This window comes from Ranitomeya variabilis, chromosome 4 (assembly GCF_051348905.1).
Source record: "Ranitomeya variabilis isolate aRanVar5 chromosome 4, aRanVar5.hap1, whole genome shotgun sequence".
Taxonomy (NCBI): domain Eukaryota; kingdom Metazoa; phylum Chordata; class Amphibia; order Anura; family Dendrobatidae; genus Ranitomeya; species Ranitomeya variabilis.
Genome location: NC_135235.1, coordinates 291,725,105 through 291,752,980, shown reverse-complemented (window position 1 = coordinate 291,752,980; position 27,876 = coordinate 291,725,105). Strand labels below are relative to the sequence as shown.

General features: G+C 40.5%; 1 protein-coding gene across 1 annotated transcript in view; it reads left to right on the top strand.

Moving 5' to 3' along the window:
* The window catches only part of WNT4 (Wnt family member 4), a 68,359-nt gene extending 47,011 nt beyond the window's left edge, over window positions 1–21,348 (top strand). Inside the window, exons 3-5 of the mRNA XM_077250185.1 lie at window positions 7,217–7,348; window positions 10,925–11,067; window positions 13,133–21,348. Coding sequence (XP_077106300.1) covers window positions 7,217–7,348; window positions 10,925–11,067; window positions 13,133–13,600 — 743 coding nt within the window. The 3' untranslated portion in view covers window positions 13,601–21,348. The remainder of the gene's footprint in view (window positions 1–7,216; window positions 7,349–10,924; window positions 11,068–13,132) is intronic.
* Window positions 21,349–27,876: the final 6,528 nt, after the last annotated feature.

The window sequence follows — 27,876 nt, the reverse complement described above, 5'->3', positions numbered from 1 at the left end:
CGCCCGGGGCCTACGGTCCAACTGAGGCACTGAGAAGCATGCCTCAATATATTGCTAAGAGAGATAGTTGGATGGGGAATCGCATAAGGGAGTTGGGAATGGACTCATGGAAGCTTCAGAGCCGGAAAGAGTATCCCTGGGGTCAGAGGTGCCAGAGAGGAAAGGGATAGCTCAGCGGGACATCAGAACGTGCTGTGCTATGGACTTTGTAAGCGGAAAAGTTTGTTCAGAATACTGCGTGTTTCAATATGACGAAAATGGACAATTAAGTAAACTTCTTTAAAATAAAATGAATTTGATGCCCCCAAATGTGTATGCCACCATTCCTGAAGTTCAAGAACCGGAGACAGCAGAGTCCTGCAACCAAAATGCATAGCACAGGAGAATCGGGACTCCACTTATTTGTAGGGTGCCTGGGTGTAGGAACACAGCAGCCCCTCGCCCATGACTACCACCATTCGCACCTCACAGCTTCATTACATTTGTGTCTCATAGAATGTAGTTGGAGCAGCAACTATCTCAAGATCGGACACCTGTCTTGCGCTGCTGGAAATGGAGAGGTGGCCGCCCACATACACAGCCCTCTTCACTCCTATGACTCCTATGAGAGATCTGACAATAATCAAGCATGCCTAAAAGTTTATTTGGTTGGTTGCATGCGCACCATTTTCATGAACTGAAAACACCTATTTTTTCCTAGTAGCTTTCTAAACAATTTTTTTGAAAACTAAAAACGTTCCAGCTATTATTTTTTAAACCCTAGAATGTGTAACGTCTGAAATATACACTTTCACATAAACCAGGCCTTTTAGGCCCTTGTGCAAATCATATGGAGGAACTCAAATAAATAAACTTTTACAAGTTTATTTCATAATTGTAAAGTAAGGTGTGAAAAATGCACAACATTGTAATTATAATTGTTTGTAAAAAGTAAGCATTCTAGGGAATCTGTATTGTAATACATACAATGTTTTTTTGTTTCTATAATTTTGGTGACTTTTTTGGGTGAGTGGAATTATTTTATCACAACAAAGTGTTTTTTTGGGGGGTAATGGAGGCTTTTCTGACATTTCTCCCATAGATTTCTCTAGAAACTTAAAATGCAAAGAAAAACTATATATACAATGTTACAGCACAAAAAAAAACACCAAAAAATGTTGAAATTCATGTTCTTTTTGATAGTATTTCAAGAAAGCCTTGAGGTCTGTCTTTGAGCACCAAGAGAAAGGGAACCTGTTATATGATCAATGCTGCTCAAACCATGGGGGGCACGAATCCGACGTTTTAGAGAAAGCATGCTTAGCAAAGCCTGTCCGGGACTATGTGTCTTGGATGACTCGTCCAAAGTAGGTCCCCGGAGGCTTCTGCCACCCCCAAACCCTTTGAATGGCGGGTCTATCACTGTACATACACATAGGTCAGTCAAAGGGCATGTGGCGGGGAGAAGATTCTGGGGACCGGCCTCGGAATAATCATCTCAGATGCGTAGTCTCCGGCCAGCTTTGCTAAATATGTTTTTCTGAAACATCATGACATTTTAAAGGAAAACATACACGGCTGCATTAACACAGCCAAACACACGTGGTTTGGGCAGCATGACATGGATTCCCTGTGATCTGCCGAAAAGCATAATACAGTAAATTTGTAATTACATTATTCATTAATTACAGTTAATTAATTACTACATTACTTGCGCTGTTTCTGAGTTACAGCCTTTATTATACTTCAGAGCTGTATTCACTAATCTGCCCATTTGCACTACAAACATCCCTTAAAGAAGCAAATTAAAGTTTTTATCCTGTTAATATATTGCAATCACCATATTATTTTTTATCCTCTTAATATATTGCAATCTTCATATTATATAGCACTTATATTATACTATATTATACAGTACTTACAATTGCTCATTTTCCTTTCTACCCAGCTAATTATTCTCTTTTCCATTAGGTCTGTGTAGAAACAGGAAGTCTCTTTTCCCTGCATTTATCATTCCCCACTTCAACTCCTGACCCAGCTGCCTTCTCCTTTCCTCCTGCCAGAGACATTACAGTGATGACCTCCTGTTTCTACATGAAACTTAGAAGGATTCATTTAGTTGGTTTTTAATGGAAAAGAGAAGAACTAAATGGGTAGAAAGGGAAAATGAGCAATTGTAAGTACACAGTGCCATATAATAGGACTGCAATATATTAAGAGGATACAAATTTGGATTGGAGTGCTTCTTTAAAGTTTCAGTTTTGCTCCTGTATTGTAGTGTTTTATTAAGTTTTTCCTATTTCTGATTATCGGAGGTGTATTGAGAACATCACCAATAAATCAACATTAGGAAAACAAACTCTAAAGTATCAAATCGCAGTCTGAAACTTACCAATGTTCATTAAATGTATTTTCAGAATTGAATAGTGGATAATTTACTAATCTTTATGGGGTCCAACCACCAGTGACCCCAAGCCCGGTGCAACACGATTCAGAGCCTCGTCTTGAGTGGAGCAGAGAGGTGCACATGCATGACCTTGGCTTCCTTCATTGTCTATGGCAATAGCCAAGATCTGTACTTGGCTTTCTCTGACAATTTAGTTTCTATTCCTTTTCCAAATTGTCTCTTCAGAGAGGAAGAGGACTCGAACGCTAGTGCCGCCTAAAGGAAGTAGCAATCCTAAAAGTCAATGTCGACCCTTGAACGAGCTTTGTCACATGACTTAGGATAAAAGCCAAAACCAAAATCTCAATTTGCAGACACTTGTGTTTCGGGGTGCTGCCTCTCATCAATGCAAAGTGTGAGATCTGGTTTGGCTATGTGAGAGGTGTCTGACCAGGATCCAAGAGGAAACGTTTCTCCTTGTCACTCTCCTCAAGGAGAAACGCTATTCCTTTTCCATGTCATTGCAGTATTTTTTTTCGAGAAGGGAAGCCTAGGCAGCGTCATGCCACACAGTAACAAAGGGGATGGAACAATCAAACATTGAACCACCTCTCCTGGGCCTTAACTATAATAGGTGCAGGGTTTGCGCTGGAGGTTAGGGAGGTCCAAAAAATCTCTTTTTCCCATATGAAAAGGCTAATACTATTAAAGACCCAAGATAGTTGGGGGGATTTTGCATTGGGACGCCATAAGGTTGAAATGACGCCACTGCACTTCTCTCCAAAGGCCGCACTGGCTGCCTTAAAAGACTTTGTGGCATCTACCTGGTCATTCCCACTGCCTATATATATATATATATATATATATATATATATAATATATATAGCTTTAATTCTCCCGATGCTGATGAGTATAGGACCACAGATCTTTCCCATAGTTACAGCAGATGTGTTTGTATAAATAGAGCCTTTGAACAGTGCCCGTCATTGTAGGTCGGGTCTAGCACAGCTCTGCTTTCTAAGCTGGCATCGCGCACAAGTCAATTTGCGGTAAGAGACACCGGTTACATGTAGAACTCCAGTCTATAAGTCTTTGCCTTATTGTTCGACGCTGGTTGTTTTTTTGGGGTTACGTGAAAAAAAAGGGGAAAAGACTTGTGGTGTGTGATATTCCAGACTGGAAATGCCAGCGATACTGGAATATAAGTCTCCTCTTCTTAGGCAACCACAGTGCAAAACGACCCACACGAGCCTGCTGTTAACCTCAACTGACTTGGAAGGGAGTCAGTCCCCACAATAGCTCAGTCTGGGGCTTGTTTTTGGCAGGCTTATTTCTACTATGCCAGATTATTTGCAGTGCGGACCAGCTACCAGTCAGCTACGACCACCAAAGTAGTCCCACTTATGTTGACAGGATGTATCCACAGGAGAGACGTAGAGGTGAGAGACGGGGCTAAATCCAGAGTTACCATAAAGTTGATAAAACATTCCATCTTCCCAAGCAAACTGATGGAGGATAATATTTGCTAAGGTGGTTACTTAATACATGGGCCCTGAATATGAGTGAGCATATTGTATTTACGAGACTCAGATCGCATATTAAAAAAAAAAATTCACCCCAAAAAATAAAAATATGTAGGATATCTATTTCATCGTTTCTTTGGGAAAGCTGGATGACAACCTAGTAAAAGTTCTCACCACTCTGCACTAATGTTCAAGGCCATCTGTCCTGTTATGATGATATATTGCTATATGACTAGGCCTTTAAGGAGACCATGAAATCTGGATGAGGAACCCCATCTGTAATGGTGGTTGTCACCTAACACTCCAAAAAAAGTTTTTATTTAGAGGGAAGTACATGCCTGTATTTAGTGTGATTGTCCTGGATATAGATCTCGGAGAGGATGGGGTATACGCACAAATGTAAGCATTTCTAGGAGGTCTTATGGGCTGTTTTTGGGCTAATGGGGAGCAAACATGTCCCATGAATGGGATCTAAATTTTTGGTTAAGATGGTCCTTGTCATGGACAGAGAAGGTAAAGTGGTTGTACAGTCTAAAGGTACAAGTCTGCAGTCACTCTATGTGACTGCAGACTTGTGACTTCTCACATTGCGCACACTGCACGCTGCATGGATTCTTCTAGAGTTGGGGGTCATTGTGACCACAAGCATCCGATAGGCCACGGCTACTATCCCGTCAACAGAGCTATGCTGTGCAGCTCCACAACATAGCAGGTCTAGCCGCCAAGGACACCAGGAACAGCTGATCAGAGGGGCTGCCGGGTGTCGCACCCCCACTCATCCTATGGATAGGGTATCAATATTAAACTCCTTTAAATATTCGGAGTGGTTGATAGTGGTAACTTCAGCACTTTTTCTTTAGATCAGCTTAGATAAATATCCCTTGGTATGTTTCACGTTTAGGAACAGCATGAGTCTAATAATGGAAATGTAATATTTATAGCTGACATATAATATTTTTTAACATTTATATGTAACTTTTTTATAACTCCAAGTTCCGGAAATGAAATGTAGAGCTGTGCAATACGCTGGGATTTCTAGCTGGTATCTGGAGGACACGATGATAAGTGAAACGGCAAACATCTAAATTTACAGTGAAAACTTTTCGATGAGCTAGACATAATAAATATTTGGAAAAGTTTCTTGCAAGCGTAAACTTGGACAGCTGCTACAATGTTTTGCGGCCAGAAAAACAATGCTTTGACTACTACATGTCTTAGCCCCGAATCCTCCGTTTTCTATGATATTTTGTATTTAAAAAAAGGTATATTACAAAAGTTAATCTTGAACCCCTGGCCAGAACACTGCATGTCTCCTGAATCCTCACCAAAACCACAGAATAAAAAAAAAAATGGAAAAGAAAAGATGTTAAAATATTAACTAGGGGTATAAGAATGCTCATCTCCTGTCTGGGGCCATCTATGATGGTGGAGTATATCAGTGTAGGCCAGAAGTCTTCTGGATGAATGTGAAAATTCATATTAAAGGTATTGTGTTATGATCAATATAGCCACCAATAAAACTCCCATATTGGTTGTCATGTGTTATGTAAAGCATCAGAGGAAAGAGAAAGAAAGGAAGTCCAACTTTAGCTTACCACTTACCTTTGCCCATGGGCATTGCCTCATGTCCTCCACAATTTCCAACAGATGTAGCTACTGTATAGGGGGTGCAGAGATAGCAGTTTTTTGTTTTATTTTTCCAACGGCCTTCGACTTGATCTCAAGCGATGGCGACTTGATGGATGAACTCTCTGTAGGAAGATCAATCTTGTGTAAGCCTAGATAGGTCCACCATGGTCTTCTCTGCCATTATCTTGATAGTGTCAAGCCATCAGGTTGCTGGTCTTCCTCTTCTCCTCGTTCCTTCTAGTCTTCTAACCATGATGTTCTTCTCCAGTGATTGCTCTCTTTGTATGATGTCCAAAGTAGACTAGTCGTAGCTTGGTGATCCTCAATTCCAGTGACAAGTCTGTCTTGATTTGTTCCAAAATCGATTTGTTTGTTCTTCTTGCCTTCCATGATATTTATAACATCCTTCTCCACCACCACATTTCAAAGGCGTCAATTCTTCTTCTGACTTGTTTCTTTATCGTCCAGGTTTCGCATCCATATGTTTCCAAAGAAAAGACCAAACTATGTAGAGCCATATCTTCGCCATCAGTGAAATGTTCCTCCATTTCAAGGCCGTGTCCATTGACTTCATTGTTGATTTGCCCATAGCTATTCATAGCAGTATGAGGGGGTCAAATACTTTGCATATCAGGACGTTGGTAATATTAATGGGATACGGTTGGTAGGGTGTCCTGTAACAGATTTTGCTTTGGGTTCCAAAATAGTAGCAAAAAGCAAAGTGAAGAGCAAACACAACTTTTCCCATTCATTTGAGTACAGATTCATCCCCTGGCACCAGCTCTGAATGAAATGATCAGCTTGTGTCCCATTCAGTAATGTTTTGTGGTCGGAAATCTGTGTTTTTCATCACTGGTCTGTAGGGTAAAGGAAATGACTACCACAGATATGTGGTTGTGAACTCATGGCTCAGAAAGTGCAGTGAGAGATGTGATTATGGTTGGAATTACTAGTTGGGTTCACGTATGAGTAGATATTGGGGTCAAGTGTTTAAGGTCTAAGCAGTATCTACACATGAAGGCAGATGGGCGTAGTTATAAGCTGGCAGAGGAAGCAGTCACACCTGTGACCTGGTGCTTGAGGGGGCTTCAAGGACATGTGCCAAAAGAGAAAACACCAATATTATAAATGACACATGGTAGATGGCGGTCCTGTTACAGAATTTGCATCAGGGCCGTGATCTTCATATTATCCCTACATCCTTCCTTGGAGCATTCAACGACCATCCATATTTCACTGTAAACTGTCTAAACTGTAATCTCATTTTACAATATGGAATCTGTCAGCATAGTTTTGCTATGTAATCTGAAAGCAACATGATGTAGGGGTTAAGACCCTGATTTCAGTGATGTGTCACTTACTTGGCTGCATGATGCTGCTTCAATAAAATCAATGTTTTATCAGCAGGAGATTATCACTACAGGACTAGTTGTCTAGTGCCTCCTGGTCCAGCCACACCTCCACCACTGATTGGCTGCCAATCAATGTAGTGGGCGGGGTTATATAGAGCTCAGCGTTCCGAGCACTGCTAGATCTGCAGCAGAGAAAACAGTTATTATATCAAAATAACAACGAGCAGACTAGCAAATGATACATCGCTGGAATCAGGGTCTCAGTCCCTACATCGTGCTGCTGACAGATTTCCTTTTAGAGATCATGCATATGGTATAATCAGACCTTTGTGTTTTTTCTATTGCAGGCACCAGGGAAGCAGCTTTTGTGTATGCAATATCTTCAGCAGGAGTCGCCTTTGCAGTGACCCGAGCATGTAGTAGTGGAGACCTGGAGAAATGTGGTTGCGATAGGACTGTCCATGGGGTCAGCCCTCAAGGTAAATACAGACATAGTGTACTGTCATATACATTTGGACTGGATTGAAACTGCTCAAATTGGAGATAATCCTGCTCTTATTCCCCCAAATTACTAATTGGGTAAGCTGCGTATCTTCAGTACTCTTTGGCTATGTTCACACTGAGGTTTTTTAAGGAGCTGTTGTTTCAAAATCCTCCTACAAAAAGACACTTAATAAATGTTTTAAAAATTCTTCTTAATAATTTCTATGGGAAATCCACTTTGCTGTTCATTTGAGGATTTTTTTTAGCATTTTGTTTTCTGAAGAGGTCTTGAAAAACGCCTGGTATAAAAAAAAAACAAAAAACTTCATGTCACTTTTTTGAAGCAGGTATTGATGGATGGCATGAAATAAAAACTTGTGAAAAAAAAACTCTCTAATAAAAATTTTCAAAACCACTTCTGGAAGGGGAAAACTCCTCAAAATAATTGCCCAAAAAATAAGTTTCCAAAATCAGTTTCTGCTTGAAAATGCATGGTTTTACAAGGTCTCTAAAACCACTGTGTGAACGTAGCCTAAGATACAAATTCCTCTGAATTTACAACCACAAATTTTAATTACCGGAAAATGCAAAGTAATGTTAGTGGTCCTATTAGCAGGTGGTAGCGCATATTCAGTACTATCTTGTATAAATACAGGATATCACAAAAGTGAGTACACCCCTCACATTTTTGAAAATATTTTTAGATCTTTTCATGGGACAACACTGAAGGTCTGACACTGTGATACAATGTAAAGTAGTCAGTGTACAGCTTGTGTAACAGTGTAAATTTGGTGTGCCCTTCAAATAACTCAACACACAGCCGTTAATGTCTACACCAATGGCAGCAAAAGTGAGTACACCCCTAAGTGAAAATGGCCAAATTGTGCCCACTGGGTGAATATTTTGAGTGGCCACCATTATTTTCCAGCACTGCTTTAACTCTCTTGGGCATAGAGGTCACTATAGCTTCACCGGTGGCCATTGGAATCCTCTTCCACTCCTCCATGATGACATCACAGAGCTGGTGGATGTTAGAGACCTTCCGCTCCTCCACCTTTTATTTCAGGATGCCCCACAGATACTCAATAGGGTTTAGGACTGATTACATGCTTGGCTAGTCCAGCACCTTTACCCCCAGTTTCTTTACAAGGCAGTGGTCGTCTTGGAGGTGTGTTTGTGGTTGTTATCATGTTGGAATACTGCCGTGCCGCCCTGTTTCCGAAGGGAGCAGTTCATGCTGTGCCTCATTTTGTCACAATACATGATGGCATTCATAATTCTCTCAATGAACTGTAGCTCCCCACAGCCAGCAGCAATCATGCAGCCCCAAACCACGACGTTCCCACCACCATGCTTGACTGTAGGCAGGACACACTTGTCTTTGTACTCCTCACCTGGTTGTTGGTTGTTGCAACACATGCTTAATACTATCTGAACCAAATACATTTATCCTGTTCTCATCAGACCAGAAGACATGGCTCCAGTAGTCCATGTCATTAGCCTGCTTGTCTTCAGCAAACTGTTTGCAGGCTTTCAGGTGCATCATCTTTAGGAGAGGCATCCTTCTGGGACAACAACCATACAGCCCAATGTGATGCAGTGTGCTGCATATGGTGTGATCACTGACAGGCTGACCCCTGTAACCTCTGCAGCAATGTTGGCAGCACTCATACGTCTATTTTGGAAAGACAACCTCTGGATATGACTGAGTCCACTTAACACCTTGGAGGGAAAATGTCTAATTGTGCACAATTTGGCCATTTTGACTTAGGGGTGTACTGATTTTTGTTGCGGTTTAGACATTAATGGCTGTGTGAGCTATTTAGAGGACACACAATATTTACACTGTTATACAAGTTGCACACTGACTACTTTATATTGTCATATGTTCAGTGTTGTCCCATGAAAAGATATCATAAAATAATTACAAAAATGTGAGGGGTGTACTCACTTTTGTGATATACTGTATGGGTGCCGACCCGCCATCCCGCCTCGGTGATGGCGGGTCAGCTTCCAATTCCGGAAGTTGACGTGACATCACCGGATATCAGAGGCCATGATGGGGATGAGCAGACAGCGAGAGCGCCACTCACAGGCACCTTTGGAAATGGAAGGTATTTGAACAAAGCCTTATTTCCGAGGTTTAAATCGATCTGCCCGCTACACATTGTAGTGGACAACCCCTTTAAAAATGTTGCCGTACTAACTTGCTAAAAATGTGGAATTTAGCACCAGACTCTCATGCCCTGCTCTGTGTACGGGTGCCTGTTTCTTTAATTTCACACCTAGCTGCTCCTGTGAATGTTATTACACAGCTTCCTGACCTAAAGGTAAATTAGTTAATATGTTATAGAAAAATAAATGACCCAGATAATTATCATATTAACCGATGTGGTGTTTCCAGAATTAGCGCAATGGTTTTGCTTATGAGGACAAACAAGTTGTACAAAACCAAAGTCCATAGGAAACTTTTAAAGTTTTTTTGGGGTCCCTCAGGCACCAGCGTCCAGGTGCAAATTGTACCTCTATACCTACACCTCTACACTTCATAGCTATGCCCCTAATGTTTTCTTCCCACATTACGAAAAATACCTATGTTATAGCATCTTTTTATCAAACTGGCCTTTGTGTGTGTTCTAGAACGGACTTCACATACAGTACATAAAATGAATACATTTTGGATATAGCTTTGTGCCCTCTGTAATTATATGTAGAAATGTAATAATGTATTTAGGATACTCAGGGGGTATTAACATAATTGGGTCCAAAGTGATACTTTATACCATATGGATGGTATACAGGAAGACTTCTGAATTTTGGGTTTTTCCAATCATTGATCATACACTTAGATCACATTAAAGGAAATCTCTCAGTAGAATTCAATCCTCCTAAGTCATCTATATGGGCGTGAAGAGCATAGAAAGTTGAATAAAATGGAACAGTGATATCTGCGACCTGATATCTTATTCCTGAAAATTCCACATTTTTCTTAATATGTAAATAAGCTATTAAAATCTATGGGTCGCAGATAGATCTCCCCGATAATCTGCTTCCAGAGCTTATTTTATACAAAAGGGCGTAAGACATGTAATGACTGACAGTCGGCTTTCCTGATTTACATGTCTCACACTGGTAACTCCCCCTTTCATTCATAATAAGCTCTGGAGATCTATGTCCGGCCCATAGATCTAAACAGCTCATTTACATATTGAGAAGAAAGTGGATTCCTCTGGAATAAGACATCGGATCTCGTATATCAAGGTTTATTCAACTTTCTATGACCTACATCCCCATATAGATGGTTTAGGACTTGTGATCCTACAGACAGATTCCCTTTAAGAGAAATTCAAAATCCTATACTATTTAGTCTGCCAATAAGACGAAAAGTGGAGTTTGCCATATTTCCACTCTCTATAAATACATGATACAGTACATACTATATGTAAATAGTATTTTTGAAAAAAGACAATTTTTGTGTAAAATGCTGCAGGCTCATTCTTTGCATGTAAATGTTGGCATCGCTTCAGAAAGAAAATATTCTCAGGAAATGTTCTTTTTTTGACATCTTACAGGATTCCAATGGTCTGGCTGTTCGGATAATATTGCTTACGGAGTGGCCTTTTCACAGTCATTTGTAGACGTAAGAGAAAGAAGCAAAGGTGCATCGTCCAGTAGAGCGCTAATGAACCTTCACAATAATGAAGCAGGACGTAAGGTAATTGGTTCTTTCACTGAGTTTTTGCCTAAGCAGTGCTGAGACTTTAAGTCATCGACTATTTGGAGGTTTTTGAATCAATGAACTTTTTCTTTTCTCAAAAATATCAAAACAGTAACTAAATAAAAAAGGGAAAATATTTTTTTAAATAATCTAGCGTATCTAAATATGGAGATGTTCCATCTCATAAACCACCGCTGTTTCCCCGACATGTTCCAAAGACAAGATACCTTCATAAGATACCATTATAAGACATCTTATAATGTAGTTTAAGTCCAGTGTCACGTTATTGCCAGGGACAATGGGCACTTACCCTGACCCTCGAGCTAGGGGAACCCTAGGCTATTCCTGTTCCCTGGATTACTCCTGATGGTGAAGATGCCGGGGTTTCGTACCTTGCATTGCTCCTATAATAACACTTATCTATTCCCTCCCCCACCCAGGGAGGTATGGGGCGGAAGTGTATAGGATAACACAAACCAGACAGACAGGGGTAAACAGACAGGGACAAAATAAAACTACAATCATACAAATACACTCACAGAACAACCGAATGGGAAACAGGGGAGGTGTAGGTGTGACAAACCTAATGGGAAAGGATAGGGAGGAAAACGCACAAGCCAACTCCGTGCAGAAATCTTCTGAAAATCACTCCAAATGCCTGCTACTAACACTGAACTTCTCCTTCAACTCAAAACCAGGAAATGGTAAACTATCGCTGGCAAAAAAAGAAACCAGGAAGTGGTAAACTGTCACTGGCAAAGAAGGAAACCAGGAGGTGGGTTCTTAAACCTGCAGGGAGTAACAAACTCAGAACAGCTGATACAATAAAGACAGAGAACTCCAGGAGTCCAATCAGCTTAACACTTGCACCAACAGATCAATAAAAGCCAGAACTACTAATAGGATGGTGAAGCCATGGTGTATGTGTCACCAGACGCTGCAATCGTCTGACCCCACTCTATCGCTGTATCCCTGTGAGATCCAGTTTTTCCCACTAAGGACTTAATGTATGATAGCCAAGGAGCCAATTCCTGTAACCCTCTACTTGTGCGAGCACTCTTCCTTTTCTATCGCTGCTCCATTAAAATGTAGAGATCCCATTAGTGATGGCATGTCCCCAACAATCATAGGTCACATCATATCACATCAGTAGTAGGTGAAAATGTTCTTAGGGAGAAAACCTCTTTAAGAGTAGGCTACAGATTTTGTGTCCATATTTTTAATGTTCCATAATGTAATAATACACTTATGTTCAGCTAAATGTTTCTAATTCTTCTCATTAAAGATGAGATGGATTCGCCAAATTCGCCGAACTTTTCCAGGAAATTTGATTTGCAGCAAATTTATTGTCAACGGATTGAATGTCTCTTATACAGTTCTGGGGTTTAAAAAGACCCCAGGACAAAATAAACGTAAGACGTGGATTGAAAAAAAAACAACCAAAACTCATCTCTCCACTTACCTCTGCTGCTCACTGTCATCTGTACAGTCCTCGGCTCATCTTCTTACCACCTCATCTTCCTGCTATGCTGGGACTTTCCGCCATGGCACAGGGTAATCCGAGGCATAGTCATGGCTGGAATTACCAACCTAGAATGTGCTCTGCAAGGTGGCTGTGGCCGTCCTGACCTCACGACAACGCTGCCGCGCTTTATGACATGCATGTGCATAAACATCCTGGGCCTGGTTGCAACCTAGCGTAGAGAGTTTCAGAGTTTCTGTTCGCAGTGGCAGTAAAAAGCAGGAGTGAGGACCGTATGGGGAGAGCAAGCAGAGGTGGTAGCCAAGACGTGAGCGGTAAGGTGGGAATAACTTTTTTTAGTCTTTTGCCGACCTTCGTCGGTTCAGCAAAACGGTGACCTACGAGCTGCCTTTTTGCTGAATTTACATGGAGCAAATTTCACAAGATTCTGGAGAATACAGGTTTTTGTAAAATTCAAACAGAATTCAAATTCACCTGAATTAATTTGCCCAACTCTGCTTCTTATTCATGTCTGAATTCCTGTTGTGCATATTTGCCCATATTTGATAAGTCAATTGAACTTTTGCCATTTTATTGTAGGCCATCCTTAACAACATGCGCGTGGAATGCAAGTGTCATGGTGTCTCTGGATCATGCGAAGTGAAAACCTGTTGGAAAGCCATGCCTCCATTTCGTAAAGTTGGGAACGTTCTGAAGGAAAAATTTGATGGCGCTACCGAAGTGGAGCAGAAAAAAATTGGAACAACTAAAGTTTTGGTCCCCAAAAATTCTCAGTTTAAACCACATACAGACGAGGACCTGGTGTATTTAGATTCTAGTCCTGATTTCTGTGACCACGATATAAAAAATGGTGTTTTAGGAACTACTGGCCGACAATGTAACAAGACTTCCAAGGCTATTGATGGCTGTGAGCTTATGTGCTGTGGTCGAGGGTTCCACACGGAAGAAGTTGAAATTACAGAAAGGTGCAGTTGTAAATTCCACTGGTGCTGCTTCGTCAAATGTAAACAGTGCCACAAAGTGGTAGAGATGCACACGTGCCGGTGATCAGACTGGAATCAGTAGCCTATTTTACCAGAATGGACAATTCTCTTCTGTACACACCACCGATGTCATTCCTTCCACCACGACAGGTGAAGCTCCAAAAACTGCAAAAAAAAATGATAAGGAGGGACAATGGATTTTTTTAAAGAATATTTAAAGTCCCCAGATATCATTGATGTATATTTGTATCCTCGTTCTTATTTATTGCCGACAAACATTGAGATTTTAAGTCAGTGCTTCCTATCTACATGTGGTGAAATAACTTTGTGTTGCTGCTTCCAGAGGGATGGAGACCTACAAAAAAAAAGTGATCTACAAAATCTGCTGAAGGAACGGAACTCCAACAAAAATATAAAATAAAAAAACAGAATTTAATTTTTTTCCGAGAGAAACTTATATAGGATGACCACTATCCACCTTGTTATTCCAGAGACTTTTAACTAACTTCCACCAAATGACCAAAATAACGAATGAAAAAAAGGTTTCATTATATTTTTCAAATGGAAACAAAAAATGTTAGCATAGGTATTTTATATCTATATTGATGTATATAAATATATATTCATGTTTTTTTGTATTACAAATATTTCTGTAAAAGAAAGATTATTAAGAAAAGTATGAGGTCATTACACAGGATTTTCACATATCTCATTCCTTGAAGATAGTCGATAGATCGTCAATAGACACAGCCGTACGGTTAATTTTAAGTAGAATTTTTTTAATTTTTCCATTTTCTCAGATTTTCCTGCTGAATAGATGAATCATTCAGTAAGGTGGCAAAACGGCTTTCTTGGAACTAACTTAAAGGGAATCTGTCAGTAGAATAAACCCTCCCAGGCCATCTATATGGGCATGATGGTCTTAGAAAGCCGAATAAAATGATATCTTGATATCTGCATTCTGATGTTTTAGTCCAGAGAAATTCACATTTGTCTTAATATGTAAATGAGCTGTTGAGATCTATGGGCCGGACATCTCCCTAACAGCTCATTTACATACTAAGAAAAACATGGATTTCTCTGGATTAAGATATCGCATAGCAGATATAAAGGTATCATTTTGTTCAGCTTTATATGACCTATATGACGATGTAGACGGCTTAGGAAGGTTGATCCTACTGATAGATTCCCATTAAAGAACAACACTAGTCATAAGTGACCCACCTAAGATCCATTGTCCTGTATTTAGGGGGCATTCTGTAAGTAATTAGTGCTGATGTAGATGATATATTTAACTTTAATGGACTTGAAAAGTAACAACCACTTTTTGAACCAGAAATTTGCTTAAAGCAGTCACCACTTCCATCGCCTTCACTAATCTCGGCAGCTCATATAAAGTGCATTATTCAGCACAGGGCTCCAATGAGCATAGAAATTGAATTTTTTGCCCATTTGAAGACTTATTGGAGGTAAAATTTAGAATTTCAAAAATATATTTAGCAAAATCTATCATTTACGTGACTTTACAATTTAGGGTAGCACTATTTAGATTTATATCGATTATGACTGGAGTTGCTCTTTAACATTTTGGAACAAAATAGAAAAATGTTTTAGAAACTGTTTCTGTTTTTGCTTTTCTTTTTTTTCTTTTTACATTTTTTTTTATAATTAACTTTTTATTAATCCCCAGGGTCCAAAATTAATGAAAAATAGTGAGTGCAGTTGTATGTCGATTGTGCAGTATTGGTATGTTACCAGATGTGAGACAATACATATCTTACAATGTATAACTAAAGCAAATCAAACCAACAGAAATATCAACTGTAGCGCATTCATAACAATTAAATTCCCATTCATTGAACATTGTCAAATACAGCCCGCAATCTAACAGAAAGACCGAAGAAGCCTCCCAGAAACACTCACTTTATGGTCTACTTACGTGGTCAATACTGCAAAATTAACAGGTCGCTTGCGTGGTAGGCATTCATATTTTTATAACATTTATTGGGTTAAAACATTGTGCACCTTTGTCGGAGATTATGATAGTAGTTTAAGGTGCAACAGACCGTCCCATGAACATGTACAGTATATGAATTAGAAATCGGCTTTCCTAAAGGTATTGCCATATAAGAGACCACCAATTTCAAAATGCAGCCCCCAGGGAAGATCACTTAATTGCCCTCTGTTCCACTTTTTGAACCCCTGGCCGTATTACATGTTGGCCATTCAGATAACTGGGTGTCATTGTAATAGAAGGATGGTGAAAGTCGTCCAGAATGGAAGATGCTCCAACAATGTGGCTTCCTGTTCTGACTTAAGGCCTCCATACGCATTAGACTAATGTCGTATGAACGCACCGATATCGACAGGTTTGGCCAACTGTCCAATGTGTATGAAGCATTGGTTGACTGATCATCAGTAGAGATGTTGCCTGGACATGTCCAACTTCAGATTGCCGATCACATTGTTCTCTCGGAGATAAGCTGCCACCCCACGTGTTAGTCAACGGCTTTCTCATAGAGGACACAGGAGCGCTCGGCCGAACAATCGTCCTGTGTATGGGAGAATTGGCTGAAATAGCTGTCAGCTAAGGGATTGGCCAAAGCATCTTTCAGCCAAAAGCCATCTAATGTGTATGGCCAGCTTTATAGTGGAGGGTCCAGAGCAGGGGAAACGCCTATATGATGTCCAAAGGCCCCTTTGCAGGGTATAAGCACTTTTGAACATTTTTTGACATTAAGCAATGTCTGGTGTGGGGTTGTGAGCTAATGTTTTTATTGGTTAGGTTTGTGATCTCAGATCCGCAGTGATAGCTACAACATAAGGTCAATCACAACATAGTTCTTTGGCCTTCAACTTTTTCAAGATCTACGTCCAATGAAACAGACAGCACCTGTATTGAAATGATTCTGACTATGTTGCCCTAAGTGGTGAAACCCAAGGAAGATGAAGAGGTGCAATGAGACCAGTTGGGTTTTGGCATCTCAATAATCTGTCTATAGATGTCCAATATTATACGGACTCTTTAAAACTTTACAACTTACTGGCCATTTTAATAAAGCTGCGATCACTTCATTCTCCTCCCTTCTCGACTTGTAATATATCAACATGCCAGGGTTACACATCAACCGGGAGATACCTTGCTGCAGTTTTGATAAAATCCGTGTTTTCTCTGCTGCAGATCTACCAGTTCTCTGAATGCTGAGCCCTGTATAACCCCGCCCACACCACTGATTGGCAGCTTTTTGTGTACACTGTGCCTTGGCAGAAAGCTGCCAATCAATGATGGCGGCGGAGTTTTACAGCTCATAAATATGGAGGACTACATGGCAAGCAGGTTTCCTAGTCCTCTAGTGATAATCTCCTGCAGATAAAACACTGATTTTATTAAACTAACAGGAAGCAGCCCAGTGAGTGACACATTCCAGGAATCAGAATCTCTGCATCATGCTGATTGAGGTGGCAAAAAACCTGCTGACAGACTCCCTTTAATTTACCTGCTGTGAACCCTACAGGAGAATTGATTATTACTAGGCTCCTCCATAGATTCCAGCTTGGGTTCTAAAAGAGACACTGCATTAAGAATTGGCAGGTAGTCCCACAATTCCAGCATTATTGCAATCTTTATATATAGAAAAGTCTGAGATGTGACGTGGCTGTTCACATGACCCAAGGAACTTTTATAGATTGGAATGGAAACATCTTAAATTATGGTTGAAATCTACATATAAACTTAAAGGGGTTGTCCAGGACTATGAAATTGATGACCTAACTGTAGGATAGGTCATTGGTAACAGATCTGTGGGAGTTAGTCCGACACTTAGAGTCCCCATCGATCAGATATTATGAGGTCCTCCGGTGGCTGGATACACACAGTATATAGAGCCGGAACTCCATAGCTCCTTACAGCGTCTAGTTAAAGTTCTCAGCTACTAAAACTCAAGTTCCATTGCAGTGAATAGGAGCTGAGCTGCAATACCCGAGAACGACCACTGTGCAGTTTACTGGCTCTGTACACTATGTACGTCCAGCTACCAGGAGAACTGGTAACATCTGATCGATGGAAGTGCTGGTTGATTTTTTATAAGCATTTTATGTTGTTTTCTTCATTCATACACATTCAACTGGTTGCCATCCCATTATTGGTTAGACAGACATACAGGAGTAGGAAACCATTGGCTTTGTGGATGTAGCTTTAAAGATGATTGGAGAAGAAAACATCATAAAGTTCATGCTCTGTGCAAGGTATCAAACCTATAACCTAGTAAACAAAGTTTTCATTAGATTTTGTTGTACATTGTTGCTCAAAACTGGAACTTTCCTTTAAATTTAAATAAAATGAGATTACATTTTTAATTAAATATCTTGATTGGATAATGAACTGTCCATTAAAAACAAAACATTTTCATCAGTATTGGATTTTTAGCCTACAGTATATGGGTTCAACTCTACAGGCCCTCCACATAAATGAGTATAAAGTTCTCCAAACGTGTTGGTTTCAGAACACATGCGGAAACACTGACCTCATGTGCATGAGGGGTTAGGGAGATAGCGGTCAAAGAAGTTTTTGAACAACGGCTACTTAAGATTTTGGGAGATTTAAAATGCCTAGTTCTCTAAAAATTTGATATGCAAATTGCCTCCTCGGAGAGGAAGAGGACTTGAGCTAGTGCCACCTATTGGAAGTTGCAATCCTAAAAGTGAAATCTTTAATGAGCCTTGCCACTTGACTTACTTAGAATAAAAGCCAAACCAGAATCTTTATTTGCAAAAGTGTTTCAGCGTGTTGTCCCTCCTCAGTGTAAAGCAATAGATCTGATGTGGTTGTATGAGAAGCCTCTGACTGTGGTCTAATGAATAACTTGCTTTGCACTGAGGAAGGGCAACACCCCGAAACATGTGTCTGCTAACAAAGATTCTGGTTAGGCTTTTATCTTAACTCATGTGGCGAGGCTCGTTAAATGGTCAATATTGACTTTTACAATTGACAATTCCAATAGGGGGCACTAGAGTTCAAGTCATCTTCCTCTCTGAAAAATCAATTTGCATATTTAATTTCAAAAAGAGCATTGCATGGCCTACAAGTCTCCTTACACTGGCATGCCAGGTATGTAACTCTCGACACGGAGAGAGAGGTTGTCCCTATACCTTTGACAAATTGTGCAAATATTTTCAAAATGGCACATGAGAAAGTAAAAATTTGATGGAACTTGATGCTTGACATGTTAGACCATGTACTCTACTGTAAGCCAACTCTTGGCTGGCAAATTTGACGCCAACATTTTACAGCATAAAATTGGTTGCAGCTGGTAATATATTTGGCCCATTTCCTGAATCTTATGCCTTTTTTGTTCTGGATACTTTTTCAAAATTTTTCTCTAAAGGTGCAAAAATGATCTACAACATATAAAAAAAATTTGAACATGCCATTTACTTCACATTTCTGTAATCCCCCTGTAATGCCAAAGCATAGGCAATTAACATGGACATGACAGGTGGGAAAAATACTCTTTCTAACAGATCCATGCTATGGCTCATAGATGAGGATCCTAAAGAAGGACTCAAAATTCAGAATTTCTTAAGAGGATATTGAAAGATGGGTATTTTCTAAACCAGATAGACCCTTATAAAATGGTAGAATATGTGGTAAAGAATAAAAAAAAGTTTGAAATGTTACTAGGAATATGAGAGACAGATCAAAAATAACCAGAAAACTTGGTTGATTACAAAAAATGCAGGTTTGAAAAATAAAAACAATCTTGTTATTGCATGATTTAACCAGAATTGTAGTATACATAGGTAGATGTTTCATGGTTGCTGGTTCTAGATCCATCAATGGTACATTTTCTGGTCCTATCTTTTCTGGATTTATTATTGGATTATAACATATCAAAATATTTTTTTTTGAATGGTATCAAGTGATTCCAATTATCAGATGTTCCCTGTATCATCTTCATACATGACCCCAGTCTTGGAAGAAAGGTCCATGAAGAATTAGCTCTAGCACCAAATGACCTCATGGACCTTTCTTCCATTTCTGAGTCTGTGACTCCTTGCACAACCCCTTGACCAAACAACATCTCAAAAGGGTTCCTATGTGAATTCAAGTGGTTTTCACACTTGATTGTCCTCCCTGGAAGGTGAGCTGATTCCTTGACCCCAGTCTTTCCTATTCATCAGCTCAGGATCTTGTCAATGCACCCAAAGTTATGGTTCATTTTGGGGCATTTGCCAACATTTTTTTCGACCGAAAATGTGATTCAATAACTAATTTCAGATATGGAAAAAAGTTAAAATAATTGAGACAAACTCATCATGCCACAACATTGGTGAATGATCTTTGCCCTGACAATGGTCCACTGATTTAAGTAATTACATATATTTTGTTGGAAGGGCTTTATTGTGCTCTGTTACTGTAATAATTTACAACCGCAGCAGTATATATTTATGATTCATGATATTTTTTTTTTTCAAATCCGGAATAACGCAGCCAGAAATGATGGACTTTGGACTATTTAATGACATACACCACTATCCAATATGAGGATTAAGTAAGCTTTGCTTCTGGAGTACAAGTAACATGATACGCTAGTATCTCCGGCATGTTTAAGGAATCACTGGGTTATGTATCACAATTTGTTCTGGTTTCATTCCCCCTGTACAAAACATACAACATTTATGCAGTCGTCTTATTAGAGAAAGGCCCCATTTGCTCATTAACAGAAATTGGTTTATTTTTTTACTATGTATTATAGCATTTTAGTGCAGTTTTATTTGACTACAGAGATTAAAAATTCTGTTGAATGTTCAAATACATAAATCGTACGCCTCCAATTGATTCTAGGACTGAACTCAATGTATATGATTTATGGAGGGGTAGGAGGAGTACAGTAAGGGTTGAGTATAGAGACCGACCTGATACTGGTGTTCAAGGATATTGAGAGAAATGACTAAGACAGTAGATGTCATAATTCTGGAAGAGATCCAGCATTTGCGGCAAAGTTTCCTGGAAAAAGGGTGCAAAATAGTATTCTCTAATGCCTCCTGTAGTTGTTGGTTGTCACTCCAAATCAAAACCTAAAGATCAAATATATACCAGTGATCTGTGGTCCAAACATAAGCACCTAATGGACAGAACTTCAATCAAGAAAAAATGGTGCAGGACAATAGTATTCCTAAAAATATAACAAGCTTTATTATTATTATTATACATAATAAAACATGATTACTATTTAGGGGTAAACGACACAGTATGGGTTTTAAGAAAAATAGGGGCTACCTGGAGTCACAAATGAGATATGAAGCAGAGTAACAATACAGCATATATGTGTACATGTCACAGCATAGTGCTAGAAATACCAAAATGCTTGCACAAAAAAGAAGAAAGAATATGAGAATTTTTACCAAGAATTAATGCAACTCGCTGAGAAGATTGTATGCGAAACGCGCGTCGGGTGTTGGTGCCTTTCCAGACATCCATTTCTTCTGAGTAAAAATTCTCATGTTCTTTTTACCTTTCAACCTTACATACTTTTATGAATGTTTTTGTTCTGCACAATTCTGACTTCATTAATAATCCGCCTGCTATCTTTTCATCTTCCCCACAACCAAGAAAATTGGATCATACTTTGAACAAACTCTGATCACAATTTGATCAAAGTGTGATTAGCATACTAGGCTCAATTCTCTCAGATGAGAGAAAATATACTGATGTGACCATAGCCTTAAACAAGCACCCCCATAAAAGTTTTCATCCTCTCGATATTCAGTACAGACCAAAAGTTTGGACACACCTTCTCATTTAAAGATTTTTCTGTATTTTCATGACTATGAAAGTTGTACATTCACACTGAAGGCATCAATACTATGAATTAACACATGTGGAATTATATACTTAACAAAAAAGTGTGAAACAACTGAAAATATGTCTTATATTCTAGGTTCTTCAAAGTAGCCACCTTTTGCTTTGATGACTGCTTTGCACACTCTTGGCATTCTCTTGATGAGCTTCAAGAGGTAGTCACCGGGAATGGTTTTCTCTTCACAGGTGTGCCCTGTCAGTTTTAATAAGTGGGATTTCTTGCCTTATAAATAGGGTTGGGACCATCAGTTGTGTTGTGCAGAAGTCTGGTGGATACACAGCTGATAGTCCTACTGAATAGATTGTTAGAATTTGTATTATGGCAAGAAAAAAGCAGCTAAGTAAAGAAAAACGAGTGGCCATCATTACTTTAAGAAATGAAAGTCAGTCAGTCCGAAAAATTTGGCAAACTTTGAAAGTGTCCCCAAGTGCAGTGGCAAAAACCATCAAGCACTACAAAGAAACTGGCTTACATGAGGACCGCCCCAGGAAAGGAAGACCAAGAGTCACCTCTGCTTCTGAGGATAAGTTTATCCGAGTCTCCAGCATCAGAAATTGCAGGTTAATAACAGCTCAGATTAGAGACCAGGTCAATGCCACACAGAGTTCTAGCAGCAGACACATCTCTACAACAACTGTTAAGAGGAGACTTTGTGCAGTAGGCCTTCATGGTAAAATAGCTGCTGGGAAACCACTGCTAAGGACAGGCAACAAGCAGAAGAGACTTGTTTGGGCTAAAGAACACAAGGAATGGACATTAAACCAGTGGAAATCTGTGCTTTGGTCTGATGAGTCCAAATTTTAAATCTTTGGTTCCGACCACCATGTCTTTGTGCGACGCAGAAAAGGTGAACGGATGGACTCTACATGCCTGGTTCCCACCGTGAAGCATGGAGGAGGAGGTGTGATGGTATGGGGTTGCTTTGCTGGTGACACTGTTGGGAATTTATTCAAAATTGAAGGCATACTGAACCAGCATGGCTACCACAGCATCTTGCAGCGGCATGCTATTCCATCCGGTTTGTGTTTAGTTGGACCATCATTTATTTTTCAACAGGACAATGACCCCAAACACACCTCCAGCCTGTGTAAAGGCTATTTGACCAAGAAGGAGAGAGATGGGGTGCTACGCCAGATGACCTGGCCTCCACAGTCACCAGACCTGAACCCAATCGAGATGGTTTGGGGTGAGCTGGACTGCTGAGTGAAGGCAAAAGGGCCAACACGTGCTAAGCATCTCTGGGAACTCCTTCAAGATTCTTGGAAGACCATTCCCGGTGACTACCTCTTGAAGCTCATCAAGAGAATGCCAAGAGTGTGCAAAGCAGTCATCAAAGGAAAAGGTGGCTACTTTGAAGAACCTAGAATATGACATAATTTCAGTTGTTTCACACTTTTTTGTTAAGTACAGTATATAATTCCACATGTGTTAATTCATAGTTTTTATGCCTTCAGTGTGAATGTACAATTTTCATAGTCATGAAAATACAGAAAAATCTTTAAATGAGAAGGTGTGTCTAAACTTTTGGTCTGTACTGTATATTACAATCATCATATTATATAGCATTGTGTACTTACAGTTGCTCATGTTGTCTTTCTACCCACCTAAATCTTCTCTTTTCTCTGCTCTATGAAGAAACAGGAAGTCTCTTGTCCCTGCATTTATCATCCCCTCTTCAACTTCTCACCCAGCTGTTCTGCTCCTCCCTCCTTCCATTGACTTTTGCAGTGACTTATGCACTTATTAATTAATAATACAAAATGAGCAATTGTATGCACACAGTGCCATACAATATGATGACTGCCATATATTAAGAAGATAAAAATTTTAATGGGAGGAGGGCTTCTTAAGCTTATTTTGGCAGAGGAGCTTCAGCCAGAGACTTATCTGCTTCTCATGTATTGTGCTGCTATCCGACTTTAATTACAAGGCTAATTGGTATAAATAATTAATTTTGAAAACCAGAAGCAAGAAAAATGTATATTTATGAATATTAACAGTTACTGCTTTCCTACATTCAACCAACTTATCTTGATGGTTTAGTGCCAATGTATAAGGAGATAAAACATCATTATTACTTGCAGCATGAAAATGTCATGATAAATGTTAACATTTTTGCCTGTGGTGGTAGATTCCACAGCAGTGGGTTATACTTTTCACTTTAATTCATGTAGCCGTCATTATTTACTGACATGTAGTTATTTTGTCCTCCTTTTAATAAGTTGATTCATCCTTGTGGCTTTTTTGGATGCAAAAGGCAAATTAACCAAATACCCCTGAGATGATCACAGGGTGTCTTGCTGCTAGGTCCCCTGACAAATAAAAATAATCTTTCTTATGTGGTGTTTAATTTTCCTGCAGTGCCTCCACAGGAAAAATAAAGTATTACACAGTTACCTTTTATATCAGTGGACTGAAAATGTAAGACCTGGAATTATTAGGTCCTTCAGAGATTTAGAAATTCAACAGAAAAAAATGAACTGGTGTATAAGTTGGTATGCATGCAAAATAGGAGCATGTTCTCACTGGACATTTAACAGACAATGCCTAAGACAGAAACAAAATGAACTTATGCTCTGCTACAAGTACAGTAATGAGCAAAAGGGTAACTGTCACGACTGTTGTCGGGTGTCCCAGGCCCAGGGGCTCCTTGCCTGTCCCTAAAGCTAGGGGTGCCCAAACTCGTCCTGTTCCCCGGATTACTTCTGATGGTGAAGACGCCAGGGCCACGTACCTTGTTATAGCTACTAAATCTGCCCTCAGTCTGTACCCTTCCCTCACCCTGGGAAGAGCGGAGTAATAGTGTACAATAATACACCAACCAGACTAACAAGGTAATACAAACAGGGATAAAGAAAAATACCAATCATACAAATATACTTACACAATCAACAGAGAAATGCAGCGGGGAGTGGAGGATGGGGTTAAATGTAAAAATGGAGGATGGGGTTAAACCAAAGTAGGAAAAGAAGTAGAATTATTACACACCCAAAACCTAGCAACGGTCACCGATAAATCCACCAAATGCCTTCTTCAATAATAACTGTTATGATCTGGTGGCCTAAGAGCAGCATGAGACGTACTCTGGAGAAGGTGGTACCTGTGCTGACCGCAGACCCTGAACTTAACACCGCAACTAGAAGGTGCCGTGGAATGTACCTAGCGCTCCCTAGACATCTCGACACAGCCGGAGGACTAATTACCCCTAGAGATAGAAAAGGGAAAACTATCTTGCCTCAGAGAAAATCCCCAAAGGATAGACAGCCCCCCACAAATATTGACTGTGAGAGGAGAGGGAAAAAACATACACAGACTGAAATGAGAATTTAGCAAAGGAGGCCACTTCTAGCTAAATAGAAAGGATAGGACAGAGTACTATGCGGTCAGTATTAAAACACTAGAAAATATCCACCACAGAAAATACAAAATCTCCACAGCTAACTAAAGATATGGAGGGTATATCTGCATCTCCAGAGATACCAGCTTGGCTAAACAAATCCTTATACAGACCAAGCTGGACAAGACAAAAACATGGAAAAGAACTGAACAATAAGGCCACAGCATGTGGACAGCAAAAATCAAGGCCAGAACTTATCTTTGTTGAAATGAACTGCAAAGCAGAAGAGACCAGGCAGGGATGTGAATCCTCCAGGAACAATGGACAACTGGCACTGACTAAAGGGTGAAGCAAGATTAAATAGCCCAGTCAAAATTGCAAAAAGTGAACACACCTGATAAATGCTGCGATTCAGAGACAGCAGCGCTACCACTTACAACCACCGGAGGGAGCCCAAGAGCAGAATTCACAACAGTACCCCCCCCCCCTTGAGGAGGGGTCACCGAACCCTCACCAGAGCCCCCAGGCCAATCCGGACAAGCCAAATGAAAGGCACAAACCAAATCATCAGCATGAACATCGGAGGCAACAACCCAAGAATTATCCTCCTGGCTATAACCCTTCCATTTGACAAGATACTGAAGCTTCCGCCTCAAAAAACGAGAATCCAAAATCTTCTCAACCACATACTCCAACTCCCCATCAATCAACACCCGGGCAGGAGGATCAACAGAGGGAACAACGGGCACCACATATTTCCGCAACAAAGATCTATGAAAAACATTATGGATGGAAAAAGAGGCTGGAAGGGCCAAACGAAAAGACACTGGATTGATAATCTCAGAAATCCTATAAGGGCCAATAAACCGAGGCTTAAACTTAGGGGAAGAAACCTTCATAGGGACATGACGGGAAGACAACCAGACCAAATCCCCAACCTGAAGCCGGGAACCAACGCACCGACGACGGTTAGCAAAACGCTGAGCCCCCTCCTGAGACAACACCAAATTGTCAACAACATGAGCCCAAATTTGCTGCAACCTGTCAACCACAGAGTCCACCCCAGGACAATCAGAAGGCTCAACCTGCCCTGAAGAAAAACGAGGATGAAAACCAGAATTACAAAAGAAGGGTGAAACCAAGGTAGCAGAACTAGCCCGATTACTAAGGGCAAACTCGGCCAATGGCAAGAAAGCCACCCAATCATCCTGATCAGCAGACACAAAGCATCTCAAATAAGTTTCCAAAGTCTGATTAGTTCGCTCAGTTTGGCCATTTGTCTGAGGATGAAATGCGGAAGAAAAAGACAAATCAATGCCCAGCCTAGCACAAAAGGCCCGCCAAAACCTAGAAACAAACTGGGAACCTCTATCGGACACAATATTCTCCGGTATGCCATGCAAACGAACCACATGCTGAAAAAACAACGGAACCAAATCAGAAGAGGAAGGCAACTTAGGCAAAGGTACCAAATGAACCATCTTAGAAAACCGGTCACAAACCACCCAGATAACTGACATCCTCTGGGAAACCGGAAGATCCGAAATAAAATCCATAGAAATATGCGTCCAAGGCCTCTCAGGGACCGGCAAAGGCAAAAGCAACCCACTAGCGCGGGAACAGCAAGGCTTGGCCCGCGCACAAGTCCCACAGGACTGCACAAAAGAACGCACATCCCGTGACAAAGAAGGCCACCAAAAGGACCTACCAACCAAATCTCTGGTACCAAAAATCCCAGGATGACCGTCTAACACAGAACAATGAACCTCCAAAATCACTTTACTAGTCCATCTGTCAGGAACAAACAATTTCCCCACTTGACAGCGGTCAGGTTTATCAGCCTGAAATTTCTGAAGAACCCATCGTAAATCAGGGGAGATGGCAGAAAGAATCACCCCTTCCTTCAGAATACCGACCGGCTCAAGGACCCCAGGAGAATCAGGCAAAAAGCTCCTAGAGAGGGCATCAGCCTTAACATTCTTAGAACCCGGAAGATACGAGACCACAAAATCAAAACGGGAGAAAAACAGGGACCATCGGGCCTGTCTAGGATTCAGCCGTTTGGCAGACTCGAGATAAGTCAGATTCTTATGATCGGTCAAGACCACAATACGGTGCTTGGCCCCCTCAAGCCAATGTCGCCACTCCTCAAATGCCCACTTCATAGCCAACAACTCACGATTGCCGACATCATAATTGCGTTCCGCAGGCGAAAACTTTCGAGAAAAGAAGGCACACGGTTTCATCAAGGAACCATCAGAATTCCTCTGAGACAAAACGGCCCCTGCCCCAATCTCAGAAGCGTCAACCTCAACCTGAAAAGGAAGAGAAACATCCGGCTGACGCAACACAGGGGCAGAAGTAAATCAGCGTTTAAGCTCCTGAAAGGCAGAAACAGCCGCAGAGGACCAATTCGTCACATCAGCGCCTTTCTTCGTCAAATCGGTCAGGGGTTTAACCACACTGAAGAAGTTGGCAATGAAACGGCGATAAAAATTAGCAAAGCCCAAAAATTTCTGAAGGCTCTTCACGGATGTGGGCTGGATCCAATCATGAATGGCCTGAACCTTAACCGGATCCATTTCTATAGATGAGGGAGAAAAAATGAAGCCCAAAAAATAAATCTTCTGTACTCCAAAGAGGCACTTAGACCCCTTCACAAACAAGGCATTATCACGAAGGATCTGAAATACCATCCTGACTTGTTTCACATGAGACTCCCAATCATCTGAAAAAATCAAAATATCATCCAAATATACAATCATGAATTTATCAAGATAATTCCGAAATATATCATGCATGAAGGACTGAAACACAGATGGAGCATTAGAGAGTCCGAATGGCATCACAAGATATTCAAAATGGCCTTCGGGCGTATTAAACGCAGTTTTCCATTCGTCACCCTGCTTAATACGAACAAGATTATATGCCCCTCAAAGGTCAATCTTAGTAAACTAACTAGCCCCCTTAATCCTAGCAAACAGATCAGAAAGCAAAGGCAAAGGGTATTGGAATTTGACCGTGATCTTATTCAAGAGGCGATAATCAATACAGGGTCTCAAGGAGCCATCTTTTTTGGCAACAAAAAAAAAACCTGCTCCCAATGGTGAAGAAGATGGCCGAATATGCCCCTTCTCCAAG